Source organism: Melanostigma gelatinosum (assembly GCF_949748355.1).
Source record: "Melanostigma gelatinosum genome assembly, chromosome: 15".
Taxonomy (NCBI): domain Eukaryota; kingdom Metazoa; phylum Chordata; class Actinopteri; order Perciformes; family Zoarcidae; genus Melanostigma; species Melanostigma gelatinosum.
The window spans coordinates 12,625,022-12,646,469 of NC_136648.1; the positions used below are offsets into that span (position 1 = coordinate 12,625,022).

At 41.0% G+C, this 21,448-nt stretch overlaps 3 protein-coding genes across 3 annotated transcripts; all 3 read right to left on the bottom strand.

Annotated features, from left to right (window-relative positions):
- Positions 1 to 445: 445 nt before the first annotated feature.
- On the bottom strand, positions 446 to 3,905 carry rps15 (ribosomal protein S15). Its single transcript, XM_079285200.1, has 4 exons — positions 3,846 to 3,905; positions 3,397 to 3,482; positions 1,688 to 1,922; positions 446 to 606 (listed from the first exon to the last, which is right to left on the bottom strand). Exons 1-4 carry the CDS (start codon positions 3,846 to 3,848, stop codon positions 493 to 495), a joined length of 438 nt encoding a protein of 145 aa, XP_079141326.1. The 5' UTR covers positions 3,849 to 3,905; the 3' UTR covers positions 446 to 492.
- Positions 3,906 to 4,882: 977 nt separating this feature from the next.
- cnn2 (calponin 2) lies at positions 4,883 to 10,085 on the bottom strand. Its single transcript, XM_079284324.1, has 7 exons — positions 9,932 to 10,085; positions 8,296 to 8,417; positions 8,092 to 8,158; positions 7,571 to 7,708; positions 7,350 to 7,466; positions 6,474 to 6,620; positions 4,883 to 6,288 (listed from the first exon to the last, which is right to left on the bottom strand). Exons 1-7 carry the CDS (start codon positions 9,983 to 9,985, stop codon positions 5,983 to 5,985), a joined length of 951 nt encoding a protein of 316 aa, XP_079140450.1. The 5' UTR covers positions 9,986 to 10,085; the 3' UTR covers positions 4,883 to 5,982.
- A 2,815-nt stretch (positions 10,086 to 12,900) lies between these two features.
- Positions 12,901 to 17,886, bottom strand: crsp7 (cofactor required for Sp1 transcriptional activation, subunit 7). Its single transcript, XM_079284778.1, has 3 exons — positions 17,659 to 17,886; positions 16,527 to 16,601; positions 12,901 to 16,434 (listed from the first exon to the last, which is right to left on the bottom strand). The coding sequence occupies exons 1-3, from the start codon at positions 17,728 to 17,730 to the stop codon at positions 14,734 to 14,736; spliced, it is 1,848 nt and encodes a 615-aa protein (XP_079140904.1). The 5' UTR covers positions 17,731 to 17,886; the 3' UTR covers positions 12,901 to 14,733.
- Between the last annotated feature and the right edge of the window lie 3,562 nt (positions 17,887 to 21,448).

Consider the following 21,448-nt stretch of genomic DNA (forward strand, 5'->3'; position numbering starts at 1 on the left):
ACAGTGTACAACCTTGTGTATGTGTGACATTAATGCTCCACTCAGATTAACCATTGAGACCAATAAAAAAATTAAGTTAAAACATGACAGATTGGTACCAAACCAGTCATTACAGACAGAGTAGTTTTCCAATAAACCAATGTGTTTAATCCACTGGTGTACTCTGTACCACTTTCGTTTTAACATTTCAATTTCAGATTTTCTGAAATCACTCGATGTCCTATGGTGAGTCGAAACAATCATGTTTACTGAAATATTCAGGTCTCTTTACCAATCACAACATTACAAACCCATTCTATGTATTCATGAGCTATCTTGAAGCCACTCTTATTGTTTAACAAGACACCTCAAAATAACAGAAGCTCAAACTCTACCATTACACCCCATACACAAGCATTTGAGCTTAATTTTGAAATATTATGCTAAAGAAAGCAAAGCAGACAAGTTCTGTGGAGCAACCGGTTTTTTATTTATACAAAGAACACAGCCATTTTACTTCAGAGGGATGAACCGAGAAGAGTGTGTGGCTCCAATACCAGGGCGACCGTGCTTGACTGGCTTGTAAGTGATGGAGAACTCGCCCAGGTAGTGACCGCACATCTCAGGCTGTGGAGAAGAGGAACATGTTAGGAACAAGATACACGCCTTTGGTGTAGTCACAGCTGCATGTACAGTAATGTGGCAGTTGCTGATCATAATATGAGGTCTGACAAGATTTAAAGCAAAGTATATTTAAAAGAAAGATTGCTTTGCTTCTGTGCATTTGACTGGAGGAGCTAGGGGTCAGTTTAGAAGCTCTAGAAGAAGCTTCAGTTGTCAACACTAGATTGTCTTATCTTAAACCAATTATTTATCATCACTATTATTCTGTAACATCCGGCCTTTATAACTAATTTACCTAAACACATTATTGTATGTCTACATTTTACAAACGTAACACACTGCAATTCTTTGGTCAAGATGTCAGACTCTTCTTGTACTCTAGAGTTCTTAGTGGATCAACTCAAGATGCCCATTGCCCTAAATTATCCTTCTGAGTTCTATCAACTTGAGTTGTGCATCAACAATGCAGTTTAATTCAATTTTATTGATATACCCCAATACCACAAATCTGTAGCAGAGGGCTTTACAATCTGTGAAGCATACGCCATCCTCTGTCCTTTGACATCGAACCAGGGAAAAACTCACCCCCCAAAAATCATATATACCCTGTATAAGATGCATTATTTGCAGCAATTCATCAACATGATGGTTCTGTATTAATAATGGAGCCATTGTTTGATATTGCCCGGCCTGTCAACTAGTCCCGATTGTCGACCTAAAGCATTCTTACACTGAATTATTCTTACACATTAACTAACTGTCGATAGTTCTGTAGACGGGGACCGAACACCACCAAGAAGGAACTATAACTTCTAAATGAGACCAACCGCACGCATTGGTGCTTTCAGTTGCGACAGCTGGCTCTGTACACACAAATGCAATATACGACAACCATATAAATCCTTTTACCTTCTTAAATGTATACCAATTATGTTCTACATTCTCCAACAATATTACATTTTGTTGGAACTGCAAGTGATATTGCTTCCCAGGAATGTGCTCTGAGTAATGGATATGGAATGGAAATCTGGGGTTTCAAAGAGTACAAATGTGTCTCCCCACCACCGGACCAACAGCACCTCACCTTGATTTCAACCTGGTTGAAAGTCTTGCCGTTGTACACTCCGACCATGGACCCGACCATCTCAGGCAGGATGACCATGTCCCTCAGGTGGGTCTTCACCACCTCTGGTTTCTCCATGGGGGGAGCCTCTTTCTTTGCCTTGCGCAGGCGCTTCAGGAGAGATTGCTGCTTGCGGCGCAGGCCACGGTTCAGCCTCCTCCTCTGGCGGGCACAGTACAGCTGCATCAGCTGCTCACTACACAGGGAGAGATGATGGCACGGTCAATGAGGCCCCTGGTCGTCTTTGAAATAAGTGTCAAGTAGTGGTGTCACAGATCACGGATCGACCCGTGATCCGTTCGGATCACCCCTCACGGTTCGGATCACCCCTCACGGTTCGGATCACCCCTCACGGTTCGGATCACCCCTCACGGTTCGGATCACCCCTCACGGTTCGGATCACTCGTGAAGAGAGTATTTATTTTTTACAGTGTAATCATAGTGTGTAAAGTTCTACTGCTGCTGTTCCTTTTCAAGTAACAAGTCCCCGAATATCAATGCAGAGTGTCAGCGACGGGGGACACTCCGGTGTAGAAAACAAAGGATTTCTAAATCTGGTTAAAATGCTTGAGCCACGCTACGAAGTCCACTCACGCACCCACTTCAGTGTGAAGCTGTTCCAGGCCTCTATGAGAAGGAAAAGACTGTAGAGACTGCTTTCACCACAGCGGAGTGATTCTGTAGACACGCCCCCTCTGTGAGCGTCACAGACACACACCTGGTTCAGGTGCTGACAGAAGTGTCGGAGTGAAGCTAGACAGGCCCAATAATATTCCAGTCACCACAGAAAGGTCTACCCTCTCCCCAGACAATGGAGATATTCTCATCTTTTTGAAAATAATGTCACAGTAATGGTAAACATTATTGTGTATTTGAATGGCATAACCTCACAGGAAGTAAACACAGACCCAAGTTGTTGCTGAGCAGTTCAGTTCAGTGTAAACAGTGGAAGCTAGCTCACTGGCTGTTTCTTTCTTTCAATATTGATGAAAGGACGAGGATATCAACATACCCCATGTTGCACTTAAACTTAACATAATTCTTGAATGTATGATTTTTATTTATTTATTTCATTTTGTTTCAAATTGGACATCTTCAATATTTTTGTTTTCATGTAAGACTACAGCCCAAAGTTCTTTGATTTAAGTGTTCTTGAAGTTCTTTAATAAATGGAAAGCAAATATTTGTCTCCTCCCCTTTTCTTTGTTGATCCGAACTGTGACTCCTGAGCCGTGATCCGAACCGTGAGGTTTGTGATCCGAACCGTGAGGTTTGTGATCCGTGACACCCAGAGTGTCAAGTCATTTATAATATGCACAACACCGGGTTTGGTCATCTCACAGTCACTTCAATTGAAGTCTGTGCATCAGGCTGATGATTAAGGAATGCGTGGTCTACTCAGCTCTGGCACACAATGATAATACACCTATATTTAACACTGATCTTAATGTGATGGACTGAAAAGCTCAAAACTCATACTTCGGCAACAATAACAATCTCTTAGGGGCTGATCGTGGGACTTTATCAATGGGTGGAAAGCTAAGATTTACACTGATAAGCAAAGTGAGTTCACACACAAGTAGGGTTTGGAAAAGGTTTTATACTGGCTCCAGCTGACCACCATGAAGCATCAACTGCTCCAGCTCAGTAGTGTTTCATGTTTCACTTACTAGGACATGTCCAGAAGCTGGTCCAGGTCCACACCTCTGTAGGTGAACTTCCTGAAGGTACGCTTCTTCTTGATCTCGGTATCTGCCTGAGAGACACAACATCCAACTTAAGTATACAGCTCGCGTGAACATAACCTGGATTCATTGCCACTGACTAACATTGACGAAAGCGCGTATTAACCCTCGCTCGAACCTACAATGACATGATTCTGTAATATTTAGTGACGGGAACAGAACCACCGGGTTAGCTTAGCCACAGACGGCTATAGCTAATCCAGCGCCTTTAAGCACACATTTATCTGTCACTCTGAGCAACGATTTAAGACTGAATGGCCAGCGAACGCGTGAAGCTGTCGGATGACATAGCCAGCCATCCTCATTAGTTACTTTACAGTTCAGATGCATTCAGATTGTATTTTGGAAAGCTTCTCAAACAGTTATACACCTACCATCTTGCCTGAAGTTCCGGGAGAAAAGAACGGGCAGAAGTCTCGTTAGGCCTAATATCGCGCGATTTCAGGCAAACATCCGGTGGTGTTTTCCTGCGGTAGTTCGCACTGTGAACAGCAGGTGGTGGTGTTGTACAAAACGCCAGTTTTTATTCCAGCGTCAAGTTTCTTACCAACGTGTCCACTTTTGTATTATCTTGTCGAGTACTGTAGCTGCACAGCGTTAGTTCTACATATCAAGAGGAAGGAAAACTAAAACTAAACAGGACAAAAATGCAGACATGCAGCTTAATAACTCAAGAAGGGAAGAACGGTGGAAAGTACATTCAAGTACTGTACTTGTGTAGCTTACAATTTGGATGTACTTTACTTTGCCACTTTATACTTCTACTCCACTACATTGTTAACTGGTGGATAACGCCTACACTTATCCCCTTAGCATCCACACTAAAGAGACTTTCCCCCCCAGACTCACTCAAAGATCTCTCCAATATATTTCAAATGTTATTTTTGATAATTAAGTACATTTTATTATCAGTATTTACTTTGACTGCTTGTAATTGAGTATTTTTAAATTGTGGTTACTTGTACTTAAAGTATGTAAATACTTCTTCCACCACTGTGACTAATTAGTATACATTTATTGAAGTATGGGACCTTACTTTATTCCCATTTTAAGAGAAACCACCACATTTCAGATAAACATTGTACATACAACACATTTATCCAATGCCTATCAGTACTTACAGTGCAGAATCATTTTTGACTTGAAAAAAAAAGGCTCCATGTACTGGTACTGATTTTGTACTTTGTTTTATCCTTCCTTTTAGTTTTGATTTAAAGGATTCATTCCTGCAACTTCACCTTGAGCTAAATTAGTGAAGCTGAACATCTTGTCCCGTTAGGTCCGATAGGAACTTCTTCTGTGGCATCGAAGAGCCAGAGTGCTAAACGACTACTGACTTACGTTGAGTGAGTGAATAAATGTTTTCATGACGTCACATCAGTATTACTACAAACCAAATCAACACATGATAATGAATACAAATCTTTATTACACTGTATTCACAAAAACAACCAATTCTCAATTCAAACATTTATTTTTCCACTGGCTGGATTATTCCAGAAGAAAAAGAAAGTCCAAAGCCAAAGGTTATTCAGAGTCAAGATAAAAAACCAACTAAAAACACCCCCCATTCAAACTCCAAAATATGCATAAATAGTCATCTAACATGATCACATATAAGTGTGTGATTGGTTTGCATATCAACCAACATCTAAGACTTATTCAGTGACAAAAAGAATCCAGTATCCTTGCTTGGAATGTTCAAAACTTCACTTGTTATTGTATCCCCTCCCCCACCTTCTTTAGTCCAAAGAAAACAGCTATAGTTGGACTGGTTATGCAAACAAAGGAAATATTTCCTGTTAAAAAAAAGAAATGAGTGAGATGAGTGGGAGAAAAGACAACTAGTAAAGAGAAAACGTGTGATATATATATATATATAGATATAGATATATCTATATATAGATATAGATATAGATATAGATATATATATATATATATAGTTCCCACATCTGTCTGAACAACCAAAAGTGTTCACTGCTGTTTGTCGATGAATACTGAGAGGATGAAGAAGATACTGAAGTAACAAACATGTTCACAGGAATTATGTTTATACAGATAAAACAGAAGCACGAGTGTTTTGATCAAAACAGGATGCACGTTCTTAAAAAAACACTTTTAAAAACTCCCTAATGTGTCACTTTTAGTTTCTGTTGCTCTTACAAAAACCTAGCAATCTCCCTTAATGTAACTAATGAGTCAGCACAAATAAAACAAACAGGGAAAAAGAGAATAGTTGGCTTTGGCACAATATTAACAATCCCTGGGATAGAAAACTAGCTAAGCCAAAAATATTGGCTTTTGTGGTCACTTTAAATACAAAAACACAGTTCATCATGATATGTGTTACATGCTTTCAGGGGCAAGAAAACTATTTCATAATAAAAAAAAGGATATGACCAAAAAAACCAGTGCAATATCCTGTGAGCCTTGAGGGTTCCTTTCTGCAGAACATGCCTCCTTTAGACGGACATCTTTCACTTCCTCACCTCCTTCCTTCCTTCCTTCCTTCTAGTAATCCGTCCCATCTTCTTGGAACACCTGCTCTTCTTCGTGGTAACCTTGGTAACCCTCGTCTTGCAACTCCGGGACATAGTCGCGGGCGACGGCGGCCCCGTTCTGATCCTCTGCAACCACTACGGCTTTGGGACAGTACTTGGCGTCATAGATCTGCCGACCCAGGCCAAAGTTCTGGCCGCTCTGGTTGGCTCCCTGGCTGTAGCCCATCTGTAGAGACATGGTGCTGTTGTCACACATGTCTGTGCCGAGCTTCTGGTTGTAGATGCCACGTCTTGTCCCTGGAGCCGTCATCCCAGCCTGTGGACCAAGACAATAAGGATCACACGCCTTAAAAAACAGCTATAAACAGTATTAAGACAATCCAGGAGTTTTCTACAAGACTAAACATGGCACTAGTTTATAGTAGTAGAAGCACGGTGATGCTCCGAGGTGCATTTCCTATGGCTGTGATCTCACGAGGAGCTGGGAACATATTGCAGTACCTGGCTCGCTCCCTTGTTGGTTCCCATCTGCAGGCTGATGGTGGTGTTGTCCATGGGGGGCTGGATTTGAACTTTGGGGTCATACAAGTGCCTCCTGGTGCCGTATGCGTTCATACCCGCCTGACTGGCGCACTTGTTGGTCCCCATCTAAAGACAGAAGCACCACAATAAATGGTCGTAAAGGCTCGATAACAAGAGCTTGACTTCACTCCTCTTGCACAACAAACTGGTAAACATTTGCATAATAAGAACAACGTGAGTGACACTTGCATACTCACGACACTAGGCAATCAAAGTGTCAGCCAGCTGTCAGCCATGACTACATCATACTCAAATGTTGTTTTGCAAGTTTTCCTCACTGTCATGTCTGTCTGAGCTACATCTTAGCGACCGACAATAACAAAACAGAGTTGGAACAAAGAGCAGCATTTAGTCTGAAGTATGCCAGGAGATCATGACGGGTCACGAATAGTTTCGACACATTCAGCAGTGAGCTCGGCTTTCCAAGCAGCTGAAGAGCCTCACCTCTGTCAGATTCAGCCAAAATATCAACTGAATAAGCTGCAACTGTAACATGACAGTCATGTCAAATATGTTTTTCATTTATCGACAACCTGCAAATGAACCTGTGAACGGCGGCCTCCTCGAGTATAAATGTCAGACCTGCACCAACATTAGTGTGTGTCATGTGACCACCGACTGTAAATAAAAGCTGTGTGTCTGTTTGACATTGCAAATAAATGATAAGTGGTTTAAATGAAGGACTGTGATAGGTTAGAGAGTTTCAGATCTTAAACTGAACTGCTGCCAACTCATTTTAAACTCTGCTGCTCACCCAGGAATCTCCAAAACTTAAAAAAAAAAAAAAAATCACACCTGTAGGCCGATGACGCACTGCCCAGCCCTCATCTTCTCTTCATCAAACATCCTCTCCTGCTTGTCAGCGTACTTCACCCCGATGTCCACTCGTGACTGGCAGCCCCGGGTCTTTGCCTGAAAGAAGCGACGTGTAGATGGTTGTAATAATATAATAATTCAGCTTTCTTTGACAGATGAAAGGAAGAGGTCACTCCCACCACTACTGTCAGAGGACTCACCATGCTAGCGAGTGCGAGCAGCGTTGTCTGCACCTGCGTCATGTTGCCATTCTCAAACAAGTCGTTGGCCTCGAAGAGATCGTGAGGCTTCAGGCCAAAATTTGTGGTGGCTTTGATGAAGTTCGTCAGGTTCTCCAGCTAAAAAACCCACACCAATTTAAAAACATGATCAATAACAATGCGTGTGCAGGACTTTAGAATGACGGAGGTGTGATTACATCTCGTTACAAATCATCTCGTTAACAAGAAGCAGTCCTGTAGCTGTGAAAACATTTAGCCGTGACCGGCTGCACCGCAGCAGAGAAAGAGAGTTTCAGAAGCAGTGGCTGTACTTTCAACACGCAAGCATCATCATGACCGAGCAGGATTCAGCGCACAGACATCCTAACACAATACGGCAGCACAGGGAGCCATTTGTTGAAGTCCAAAAACAAGTATCTAACTGCATGTAACGTCATCTCTAGTGTCAGTGCGTCACTGCAATCAAAAAGATGCTTTCAGCCGCTCCCTCACCAACTCACCTGGTGCCAGTTCAGCGCTGATTGGTTGATCTTTTTCACAGAGCCTGGGGCCAGCTTGTTGACAAGGCTGTGAGGAGAAAAAGGGAAATACTCTAGTTTACCATCCAACCACTGGCGATAATAATAATAATAATAATAATAATAATAATAATAATAATATGATTGATGATCACGGTGTAACAGACAGATCTGATCTCTGCTTACGTGCACAAAATGACTCCACTCTTCAGGCCTTTCTGGAAGTCGGGGCCGATGGTGGCGCCCGTCTGGTCTTCGATCCAGACCCTCAGCTCCTCCTCTTTCTGAGCGTCATACTTCTGTGCGATCTGGTCGGGCAGAGAGGTCAAAGGTCACGTATGTTCCATGAGCAGCAATAAGAGCCAGTAGGTGATTTGTTAAATGCATCCATAAGATACCTTCAGGCTCTTTAGGATTTAGTAGATTTCATTAAGATACCAAAAACTGAGCTGCATCCACAACATGTTAATTACCGGTCTATGTCCACTAAAGTTGATTAGGACTGCATGTGATCAGGTTCATGGTCACCCGTGCATTTCACTTCGCCTCAGTGCTGCGTCTACAGAGGGGTTTTGTCTTTTTTAGGCCTTATAAAGAAAGGAGACATTGACACGACCCAAAACACACGGATATCCTGTTTGGTAAGCTGCTAAATTCACCACTGAAACACAGGAAGACCGGGGCTGAAAGTGGGAGGGAGGGGAGAGTTTTAAGGGGCTTATGGCAGCACAAAGATTGATTTTCTTGTGAAGGGAATCACTGTTTTTTTTTAATGATAGAAGTGTGAGAAACATGCTACGCAAGCTCTGACAGAAGCCATTCAGGGAGACCTTTATAGTCACATAGAACAGTTGGGAGCGCTGTGTGCCAAACTGGAACGCAGAAATGAAAGAAAAAAAACGGATAACAGTAAGTCCCCTTGTGCATTACTAAAAATGAATGAACGTATTATTAAGAGGTAACAGCACATGTTTAAAGGGAAAGTCCCCCTGGTTATACAGCAGCTCAGTGTGAGGAAAGTAATCTCCAGCATCAGTCCTGGTATGTGGTTCGCAGGCAGGTCAAAACAAACAAGGCCGCACTCACAGAAAGTTACACATTACCACAGAGTGGGGTCATGTTGGAGGCCGTTTGGTTTGTGTCCATTGTCAACACAAGGACGTATTACCAAAGAAAAAAGCAAACCTCCTGCACTGACGTGATTGGAGCAAAGAAACGTTTTATCAAGAGAAGCAGCGAGACACCTTCCCACGAGGAGGGGAGTAGGAAACTATTAATGCAGTTAAAAATAAGCACTAAAAAAAAGACAGACGTTAGGTGAGTTATCAGGATGGACGACTAACGGACCCGGGACGAACACACTAACCCGGGTCACAACGACGCGCGACGAGCTGCACGCGCAACAGAACACTCTGGAAACGGGGGTAACCGTTTTGCCACAACGACATTCTTCTTTGCCAAGAGGGACAACGCCCAGTTTTTAACTATGTCTCGTGCAAGGACAAAAAAAAAAAATATATATACACATTTATATATATATTTATTCTAGTTTAAGACGTAAAACTCAGGGTGAATATACACTTTTCAAAAGTGTTATCACTGAACTTAAATTTTTGTTAAAGTTATAAAGTCCGTTTATCCTGTAAAAAAAATAAACTTTGAAATCTCTGCTGACAGGTTTTTTCCTCCAAACTAACCAACGTCTAAATACCTGACAGTGGCACGCAGATCAAAATGGAGGCCAGGTGAAGAAAAGAGCACAATGAGAAGAAAAGTTCAGAGCAAATAACTTTTTGTATTATGATAAAAGAAAAATATTTACCTTGTTTTTGATTTCCGCTGATAATCCGAAGCAAGGGCCTTTGTTAAAAGACATTGTCAAAGACTTGTGAGTTTTCTATGTCAGTACAAAGATGGACAGCTACTTGAGGATAAACACTGCACTGAATGATCTTCAACTTTCTCTGCCAATGAAACCTCGAAGTGAACTCAATACTTCCTTTCTTTTTAACGGCCGCCAATTACAGCGATCCCACGGTTTCTATCAAAGAGCGTCGATTCAACAGTCAAGATAGTTCCCTGCTGGTAGTTCGTCAGAGGACCACCAGCGCGCGAAACCCTAGAAATGCATACTTATGAGTGGGCGGAACCTCTGTGTGCTTCATTATCAACGCGCTATCTTATGCTAACATTAATAGCAACATAAGTCTGAGTTTGGAATATAATTACTTTCCTCGATGTGGCTGTTGAAAATATGTAATAACTTAAATTGCTTATTATATTTTAGTGTATTCATTTTGTCCTGTGTCAATTTGGGTTTTTAGCAACCTGGAGAAACTAACAGTCAACACTTCAAAACTTACACGTTATAGGTATTTTCAAAGTTTTAGACACAATATATTTACATTGGACTATTTTTTTAATACGAAAAAGGGTTGATTTCTCCCATTCATATTGTATCTTCCCTTATCACTGTTGATAGTTACTTTAAAACAGTAGTTGGACCTTCGTGTGGGGGAATGGCAATCATTCCTAAGTACAACATTACAAATAAATTCAAGTGCATCACACACCAGCTGCCTCGTGGAAAGTAGTGTGTAATTTATTCCCCACACACAGTGACCATGTCATGCAGACAAAGGACGTAAAATGAAGATGAAACAGGATGTGCCAGCAACCACAACTTAATAACAACTCCACATGAATTGACAGTATAAACTTGTACATTTTACTTTCACCAATCACGGAAGTACACTGACAGGACTCCTCTTGCCTCTCTAAACTCTTTGCGCGTAATCGATCCTAGACTCCACCTTTCCTCCTTCTCTTCCTTAGATCGAGATTGACATCAAAAACTCCTTATATGGAAGGAAACTTCCCCAAATTCCTGACTGGTGGGAGTGCTCCACTGGACCCCTCCCTGCATACCAGACGTGCAGCGGACGAGACAGATTGTCGCACTTTTTTGAGTCACTGTCGAAAAGTTAAAGTTTACGAGCTACTGGGGTGACGTAATGTCGGCGCTATGTGGTTTTAGATTACAGATACAGCTTCCCTCCACACGCCAGGACTCTCTAAATCTGCTCCAGAATAGTGTCTGATTGACAACAGTCAGCATTGCTTCATTCTTTACATATTAATGACGCAGTGCGTAACTTCACTGGACAGAGTTGGAGAGAACAGGGGATTTTACTTTATCTTCTTTCACTTCCAAAAAGAAAGTCTGATCTGCACCACTTTGCCTTTTCTGAAATAGCAAGGCAATACTTTAAAAATGGAACAGCACTTCAAAAATGTATTTCCTGGTACAAGAACAGACTGTTAAACTGTTATGAGGTCTACGGTGTAACCGAGAGAAAATATGACAAAAAAATCACTTATTAAAGACAGAAAGAGTCCCACCAACATATTTCTTAAAAGGAGACACATACCAAGTTGTTTTTCCAGACCAGCCATAATCTAGTTATGGACAATAGGGCTACTGGTAAAGATTTCGACTACTGGCCAGTCAGGAAAATTACATTGACCAGGTGCAGCTGGCAGCTCTTAAAATGTACCTTTGTTCCAGCTGCTCTGCTTCATGGAGCATTTCGTTTTCCGACACCTGAACTAATTAGTGTTGGGTGTCATGATTAAAAGCAGGTGTGAGGTTGGGGAGCTACTGATTGAGAGGTTTCATGATGAAAATGAACCACTGAAAGTGTTTCGTACATATACATCAAAGCACACATAGTATCGTCTACAAAGCGCCGATCTACAGAATGAAAACCATTGTTGTGATCAATCTGCCGACAGTAGTGTGCTGTATATCATTTACTAAAGCGGAAATGATTATAGTTAATTGACAGAAAATTAATCAGCGATATTTTGAAATAATCTTTTAAGCTACTTTTCAAGCAAAAAAGTGTTTGATGAAGATCTTTAAACTTGATTTTGGTGTTTTTCTTTGTCATATATGACAGTGAATTTATCATCTTTGGGTTTTTGTATTGAAAAGCAAGTTGAAAACATAATTTAGAGCTATTCCTCGAAATCTTATTGAAATTTAGTGAGCGAGAAAATCCTAAACCCATTAATACATAATGAAAATAAGCCCAAACATCAATCATGACATCATTGTGATTTCTTGGAATTGCGCAACTTCATCCTGACGCAGTGTAGCCTGTACTGACTCATCGACTATAGTAATGACGTGAGCCCAGGTGTCTCCTCAGTCTCACAGCTGTGATTCTGAGGATACAGGCAGGTGATCACATCATACAGGTGTGCAGAGGACTGATTCAGAGTACGAGTCTCTATGCTGCAGTGTTTCACTCAGTGAACATGACGGCTGTTAGTCCTCTGATTACTTTACATAATGCTGTTTTTAAATGCATGCATTCCCCGATGGGAGGACAAACTAAGTATTTTGTATGATTCTTTTATTTAAAAATAGAGGGCCATATATTCTTTGTGGGCTTTGAAAAACCAGAAGTCTGATGAATAAATTACCACTGAACTGAAGTTACTCATACAGCCCCACTGATGCAGACAAACTGACCTTTCGCACCCCCACATGGATGAACTGTGCAATTACACCACAATTGTTCAAACAACTCCGACAGCAGAGTTCAAACCACAAAGCAGAAGTACACAGAGTGACCATTTAGTTTCAATGGGGCAACATGTTCTACGGTTGTTGAACACAATGGCGCCATAAAAGACCCACGAGTCAGTCGACTGGGCTGAAGATTTAGATCATTTTATTTTCAAACAATGGAGAGACGTTAAACACTGAACAAAGAAAGACGCCCCAGTCAAAACTCCAGAAAACAGATTCTCATCAACCAGTTGTAGCACTTTTCCTTTATTGCCAGCTGCGTTGTTGTGCAGTTTCTCATTGTCTGCAGCTTCACCCTCTCTGGATCAGTGTGTACAAAAAGGAACAGAAACGGTGCATATACCAGCGGCATACTGATCCGGGGACTTTGCAATTCTCGCAACTCACAAAACTCCACGGACAGGCGTGATTTATGCAGAAGCAAATCCAGATTTACCATTTTACCAAGGCACATTGGTAGGGATGAATGACTGAAAGAATGAAAAGACAGAGGCTGCGCAGAAGCCAATCTTAATCTAAGTCATGTGAGAAAAAATCTGGTTGTGACTGATGTGTATAAAGGGAAATCAAAAAAAGTATTAGTTGGTACACGGAAAATGCCAAAAATATCCGATGCACACTGCTTTCTCTCCCCATTCGGTTTGCTGAACTGGAAAAAGGAAGAAAAAAGAAATGCTCCTCAGACCATTAAATGTTTTCTAAACTCTCATGAACAGCTGCAAAAACTTTGAATGAGTCTTAAACTCTGAGTAAACTGTGGGAGCATCAGTCACTACTCACATTTGAATTCAGTCAGTGACGAGATGACCAACAAGTTGTCAACTTATGAACAAGTGCATAAGAGGTGTCGATCCCGTACATTCACAAAGGCCGTTCAACTCACAGAAACAGTGTGATGGAAATCCAGAAGGCAAACGATATCTAAAGGAAAGGAAACTACGCGAGTCCCAGTATTCAAATATCTCCTTGATTTAGTCCCTAAATGTAATTATTCATCAATTATTTAATATCTTAAGCTTTGGGGGAGAATTTGTGTAAACTTTTTAGATTAATTAATATTAAATAAACAGCATTATTTTTGATTAAACTATTTTTAAAACAAATAATTTTTCTGAATACATTTCTGATTGAGAGCTGAGACGGGCAAACAGGAGCTGTGTGAGAGATGGGGAGAGAGCGAGAGAGAGAGAGCTAGCGAGGAGTATGGAATGTTAATGACCAAATGCAAAAACATGTTTGCCCCTTTAACATCGAAGATGAGACTGACAGCATTGTGACGGCAACAGGAAAAAAACAAATAACAGATCTACTGGTACGTCTGAATGAACGTCCCATGACCGGTCAAAATAAATAGATGGATACATGATAAGAAATTCATAATTTACTCTTTTTTATCTCACATAAAGCTTCTTGGAACTGCCCAATATGATCCAGTATTTCACACTCTGGACATGTTTGGCTCTACCTGCGCTAGATGAACTCTGTCAACACCGTACTGGGCACCAACATGGCGGTCTGGACAGGACAGCTAAACCCCGGCCTTTCCTCAAATGCAACCCTGGATTGTAAACTAGACAGGTTTAAAAAAACAAAAACGAAAAAAAGACAACAGGCATCATCCCAGTGAGACTGAAATAGCGGTACGATTCAGAACATCAAACATTCACATCATAACACCATTTCCAGTTGTCTGGGATGATTCTGTCCTCTTTCTCGCCTTCAGTGTTAGGATCAGCACACTGCAACTAGAGCCTCGTCATTCCTGTTGCTTTCAGTTTGAAAAATAAAACAGATACAGCCCTTGGTATTACAAACTTAACTATTCTTTTAATCTTGACTCTGTTTTAAAACCAAAATGTAATTAGATTATCACAGAAAGAGGAGGAGGCATTGGAGGGGGGGGGGGGGTTAGCAGGCATGGCTTCCGCCAAACTCACAGTGGACAAACAAAATCACAAAGTATCTCGTCTCTTTGGGGAGACAAAAGACAGGAGTGGCGAAAGACAGCAACCTTCCCAAACCCCTCAGTCTAGGCAAATATATGGCAGGATGTTCAATTTGCTTCCATCCCCGTGCGGGTCCAATGATATGCACTCTGTCCAATCATACCAGGTGCCCTCGGTGTCATTACAACCATTCACCCCCGGCCAGCGCTGCGTGTGAACCCGGTCCAGGTCCCCGTCCGTCACCTCCCGACTCAAACCCGGTAAATCCCCTACTAAGCTGTCCGTCTGCAGAACGTGTATCTTCCGTGAGTCCTTGATCTCCTGTTCTTCCCTTTTCAGATACTCGGACATGAAAAAGTGTGCACTCGGGGCCTGGACCCCAGAGGAGTTGAGCACATTACTCTGAAGGTTCAAGTAGGACTGGATGATTTCATTTCTGGACAGTTCCTTCCAGTTTGTTTGATGGAAAGGATTAGGGCTGGGACCTGGGGCTGAGGTTGGGACCGGGGCTAGAACCGGGGCCGGAGCAGCGGGCCGTTGTACAGTGCTTTCAGTTCTCTGCCTGGACTCAGTAAGGTCAGGAGTGGAGGCTTCCTCTGTTTGAGAAGGCTCTCTATGTACCATAGGTTTGATCTGACCTGTGACAGGATCAAATGTTAACCTGCGTTCTTTTAACCGTACAGGTTTAGTCGTGTCCTCTATTTTCTGGCCATCTAGGTTGACAGAGTAGTCTCTTGACCTGTACTTCCTCCGTTTATGCTCCGAGTTGGGAACCGCTGTCCCGTCTTTGTTATCAGACATGGGCACGGCCCCCTCAGATGTTGGTCTGTGTAGTTCTGAGTTGTGTTGCGGATGAGAGGGTGAAGGGGAGACCGATGGGGATTCCAGTGTTGAAGATGTGTCTAGTGGTGGACAATGAGTGGGGACTTCTGACAAACTGGTCCAGTGCATTGAAAACCTATGAGAAGAGTTTGTCAGCTTGTCAGCGGATGATGCTTGGGCTGGGGAGGATACGGGCTGGGACAAAGACAAGGGAGAGTCCGTAGAGGAAGGGCTTGGGATAGGTGTTCCTTTTGGTGCATATGCTGAAGAGCGCTTGTTCACCGTATCTTGCTTCATGCTCCTTGGACTGGAAGTGAGGCCACGGGGACTTTTGGCTTGATAATACCCACCTCCACCTGCTTCCTCCAGTCTGGTCTGTTGCTGCATCACAGCGACCTTAATCATAGAGGAAGTGCTAGGTAGTTTGGCCACTCCGGGGGAGCTAGGACGAGGCTTGACAGCATTAACCGGAATTCTGTTGATTTTATCATTATCAAGGTGCTCTATCCGAGATCGGTCAGGAGACGAGACGACTTGCTGGTCGGGCAGGGCATCAGGACTGCCCGCAATCCCATTGGTGGGCGGTGGGGAAACCGAGACGTCAAACGAAGACATCTTGGAGATTTTTTCCGGTAAGTGCACTCCACTGTCCCTGTGCTCTGCTCGTCGTTTGCGGCTGCTGGATTTCTCCGCTTTTGGCGAGTATGTGTTGTGAACATCGTTTCTGATTTTGACTTCAGGGACACCCTTCCCGGACACAGAAATGTCAGGAGGAGAGGCATCTGTTCTGCAGGGATGAGAACTGCCATTGGTAGAGCCAGGGGCGCTGGCAGCCACAGCTGGCCCAGGTTCAATCAGCTTTTGCCATGCCCGTAAGAGTTTCTTAGCACGCTTGGCAAGATCTTCATTCTTGGTCTTCTTCCTTACATCATTGATCAATTTTCCGAGTCGAGTTTCCTACATTAAAAAAAATAATACTTGAGTTAGAAACACATACAGAAATATAATTCAACGTGAAGTAGTAGTTCACATATAATCAATTGTCTTACCTCAAGTGCTTCTTTGGTGATAGGATACTTTTCAAGACCGGTAATTACTTCCAATACAGCCACCATATTGCATATCTGCAGAGGACAAACAAACATTTTGTATCAACGTTACTTCACCTGCACAGCTGCTCGCAGAAAGCAAATGTTTAGTGGTAGCCTAATATCACCATTAACAGAGACTATTAAATTAAAATGTTATTCACAGTCCTGATGAATAACACAAGGAGGAGTATGAAACTATTCATGCAGTTAAAAATAAGCACTCAAAAAAAAGACAGACGGACAACGCAAAATGACGGTTAACAAAGTCTAATATATTCATGTCATGGCTAGAAACGCGATTGAATAGAGCCTGCAACGTGTGTGAGTAAGGGTGCAAGTTAGCTTAGATAACATTAGCTTGTCTGTATGCTTCAAATCGACGTTGAAAAGTAACGATGGCAAAGTGTCAACTCAAAATAACTTCATCATTGTAAACTTTTAAACAAAAGTATACAATTAGAGCAAAAACTTGAAGCAAAAAGCGCTAAACTTTAATTTGAAGCGAGTTTCTTATTCTGTCAAAAAGTCAACCAGCGGTTCAGTGTCGGCAGATTTGTGTTAGCTAATTTGGCTATCGCTAGCATTTAGGCTAACTAACTTGAGGAGGAAGGGTCCGACTATTTCCTAAAACGTAACATAGCTATTTAAGCTAAGAGTTGCTTAGCTACCTCCCACACTTCAGTATCAATAAAGTAATGGCGTGAGACGGTCTACAACCAAACCCCGGACAATTAGCAGGACACACAGATCATTTCAGAGTGAAGGGTAAGCCACACGCATAGTATTATATTCTTTCAAGCCACACTCTAAATCCGCCTTCGCGTTACGGCTAGAAGCTAACATGCACCAGCTAACGCCAGACTGGTGTCTAACCCAGCTTCTGCTTAGTTAGCCTGCGAGCTGTCAAATCGTGATCTCAGCGACAGTCACTCGACAGGTCAATGCCAGCCCAAATTAGAAATAACGCATTTAAAAAAAAAAAAAAACTAAATAGTTAAATGACAGCTGATGTTCGAACTGCCTTGTGTAGTTTGCCAGAGTTCAGGTAAACAAGCTAACGTTAGCTTCCTAGCCGGCTAGCTTCACTCACATTGCTGTGACTGTCGACGGCCTGCAGCAGCCGGTCCCTCATCTGCTGCGGGGTAGCGGAGACCGTTGTCATTGCCTGTTCGGTGCGATCCGGGAGGATGGAGGGAGGAATCCTCCTAAATGAAAACCTGGTGACAATGATGACTCAAAAGCCGCTGCGGTAACACGTCGGGCGTCCGAACGGCATTATTTTTCAGTCGCCTGTGAGGTAGACTGCTCAGATGTTCTCACATGGAGAAATGTGTGTTCAGTGTTGACCGTTGGCTGCTGCCTGATGGGCGCTCTAGCAACTCACTACCAGCTGCTGGATCTCTCAACGGCCTCCTGCTGCATGCTGGGATACGATGTGTTCGCTCTGACGTCTGTACGTAACCAAGTAAACATCCCTGCGTTCACCTCCAATCAGAATCAGCTTTATTGGCCATGTGTGCTTACGCATACATGGAATTTGTCTCCGGTTTCCACTCCGCTCTCAATGTACAAACACAAATTTACAAGAACAAGAAAATATATGTATAAAGAATAAAAAAGGGCAGCAAAAAAAGTAGTATCTATATATATATAGATATATGTATATATATATATATATATATATCTCCAAGAGAAAAAAGTGTATCTATATATATAGATATATGTATATATATATATATGTATGTATATATATATATATGTATATATATATATATATATATATACATACATATATATATACATATATATATATATATACATATGTATATATATATATATACATATATACATATGTATATATATATATATACATATGTATATATATATATACATATATACATATGTATGTATATATATATATATATATATACATATGTATATATATATACATATGTATATATATATACATATATACATATGTATGTATATATATATATATATATACATATGTATATATATATACATATATACATATGTATATATATATATATGTATATATATATGTATATATATATGTATGTATATATATATATATATACATATATATATATATATACATACATATATATATATACATATATCTGACCGGTACAAAGCCGGAACACCAGCCTCTGCTGGGTAGGGTAGTTGAAGTCAAATATTTATCTTTTTGACCGGCTTTGGACCTGTCAGTCAGGAAGTTTGTGATTTCAGTGTAGCTTCTCTTAGCTACCCTGATCTCCCTCGTCTCTGTACCCATTGATGTATTAAGGGTTTACTCCACGGCTTCTTTGTTGATGTCCTCCTGATCTGCTGTTATATACACTATATGTATATGTCGGTGGTATGTAGCCTATGGAAAAAAATGGCAAATGCAACGTAAAAGTCCATCACACATTTTTTTATTCGTTATTTAGTCAGAGGAATAGTCAAGAAACCAAGGTATTCACTGTACAATGGGTACAAAGCAGAAAAAAACAGCAAATCCTCATATTTTAGAAGCTGGAACCAAATACCGTTTGGCATTTTTGTTTGATAAACGACTTACAATTCTGAAGTCATGAAAATTGTTGGCGATTAACTTTGTGTCGATCAATGAATTGATGAGCAGACTAACCGTTTTAGGTCTAAAGTGAACAACAGACACAAGGGATACAAAACAAGTAAGCCACATGCCAAACTCAAGAGAAATAGCAAAGCTCATATGACACATTTTCAATCCACAGTTAGAGGCCCACAGGTTTCACTTTCCCTCCTCCTGGAGCACAGAATCATGTAAACACCTGTCGAGTTATTTGTCGATCAACTTTGGCCAAATGATTTCCCCCAATATTGCAGCAGTAACCGCACACACTCACAAACACACAGTTTGCAAAATCTCTCAGCTATTACATATTATCACATTTTAAAACTTTATTAAAGGTCACGTTTGATGCTTTCAAATAAAAGTGTGATATGGATGTTTTTACCACAACATGCAAGTTACTGTGATTTATCAAGAATGATGACTTTATATTGCAGCATTCCACCAGCAGAGGGAGTCATTCAGTGCCAAAAGAGAGTAAAACAACTCAAAGAAAAGATGCTGCATCACTGGATCACATTGGTTGTCAGACACTGTTGAGCCATTTGAGGGCATCGGTGATGGTGAAGCCCGGAACTTGGCCTTTAAATTTGATCGCTGAACTGTTGATTCTTTGGGGGGGGGGGGATCATTCATGCTTAGTTTTTGTGCATTCCAATATTTTTTGAAAGGTTTTCAAGTGGCTTAAGAATACATTTGTCGTATTATTTTCTCAGGTAGAAGTCACTGGCTATATGAGTATTGCCGATAATGCAAAAAGGGGAAAGCCATATTAGGATTTGTCTGTTGTAATAGATACAGAAATAAATAAAAACCTTCGCAACATCATCATGAACCCTACCTAGTGTAGTCACTTTGGTTATTACTTTTGTCATACCCATCCCACATGCAAAATGTCCAGTGTCAACTCGGTAGAATTGTTAGTGTGGACAGAGTGGGAGAGGCCGGGCGTGAAGCTGTGGAGTGGGTGTGAAAGTCTGAGTTGTGCCAGTTATGGGGGCTGTTATCATCATCATGTAAATACTGGTTCAGTTTGTTGTTGTTTTTGTAGTCCACCTAATGACAAAAATAAGATTAAAGAAACGTCTTTGCTTCGTCAGATATATTTATTTTCATTTAATTTACAAATAATAATGCAAAGATACAAAGACAGAAGCCTTCACACAAGAAAAATACATTAGGTACAGTTCAAACAGAAGCGTAATTCATCTTTTATATAGCACACATTTACAGCCAACTTGGATTCTTTTGGTCCGATTTAACAGTTTAAATAGAAAACACACAATTTGAAGAACAAGGTTTGAACCACGTAATTTTTAAAGGGTTAGGTCAAAAAAGTACCAACTTGCCAAGCTGTGCTGCAGAATGCTAGATTTTGCATATTCTATGAGCATAATGTTTCCTGTTGCTGCGAGCGTATACTATAGGAGCATAGTGCACTCCATCGCGGCAGTAAAATGCATGTGCAGTGTTTGGAATAGTATCACTGTTCTCAGAAACAAAAAAAACACTGTATAACAATTTAGCTGCCATTGTATGAGGCTTGAACCAGCAGCGGACTGTCCTCAAAATGCACACAAAGGATTCATAGAGTGGGTGACCCACTGAGTGACTGTGCACCACTATTACTCTTTCATCTTCCTGATTCAGTTTCTGTTTTAACATGTTGTGTCACAAAGTCAATATATCTATCCACATATATATATCGATACAGATATAGATATGTGGATAGATATATAGCCTGACTGTAGAGTATTTGTATTTGATGTTTCTTATTTTATGTCTTACGGTATCTTTTATTTATTAGACAATATGTATATAGTAATATTCACTACAAAATAGTGTCTGAGAGCAGATTAATAAAACAAAGCAAAACTAAATACTTCATTTAAAGCAAAATACAATCTGTCAAGGTATTGTCTGAGATATTTTGGAATTCAGCATCATGCAGAAAAGAGATTCCCCCGGTAGTGGGTAGGATATGTCAGTCGCATCTCTTTAAGTTAAGCTGAAAGAATTTCTGTCATAATGTTCAATGATGCATTGATACGTTCATAGTTGACATATGAAATAACTCGTACCACACTACAATATTTTGAAAAACAATGGGAAAGGTTGTGTTTCAACAGTTAGAGGGATACAATGTTTGTTTTGGACTTTGGCTTTCTGGTTCAACTGTTGATTAATAATATACAGTGCTAATGACAGATTTACTATAAAACTAAATTGAATAAAATCTAAACAGTACCTATTCTGT

Coding starts and splice junctions, on each gene's coding strand:
- rps15 (XM_079285200.1), bottom strand. Junction 1,923..3,396: donor CAGCTTCTGGACATGTCCTA/GTAAGTGAAACA, acceptor CTCCCTGTGTAG/TGAGCAGCTGATGCAGCTGT. Junction 607..1,687: donor TCAACCAGGTTGAAATCAAG/GTGAGGTGCTGT, acceptor TCTTCTCCACAG/CCTGAGATGTGCGGTCACTA.
- cnn2 (XM_079284324.1), bottom strand. CDS start 9,985: ATGTCTTTTAACAAAGGCCCTTGCTTCGGATTATCAGCGGAAATCAAA. Junction 7,467..7,570: donor TGCTCGCACTCGCTAGCATG/GTGAGTCCTCTG, acceptor CGCTTCTTTCAG/GCAAAGACCCGGGGCTGCCA. Junction 6,289..6,473: donor CCAACAAGGGAGCGAGCCAG/GTACTGCAATAT, acceptor CTTGGTCCACAG/GCTGGGATGACGGCTCCAGG.
- crsp7 (XM_079284778.1), bottom strand. CDS start 17,730: ATGACAACGGTCTCCGCTACCCCGCAGCAGATGAGGGACCGGCTGCTG. Junction 16,602..17,658: donor CCGTCGACAGTCACAGCAAT/GTGAGTGAAGCT, acceptor TGTCCTCTGCAG/ATATGCAATATGGTGGCTGT. Junction 16,435..16,526: donor TCACCAAAGAAGCACTTGAG/GTAAGACAATTG, acceptor TTTTTAATGTAG/GAAACTCGACTCGGAAAATT.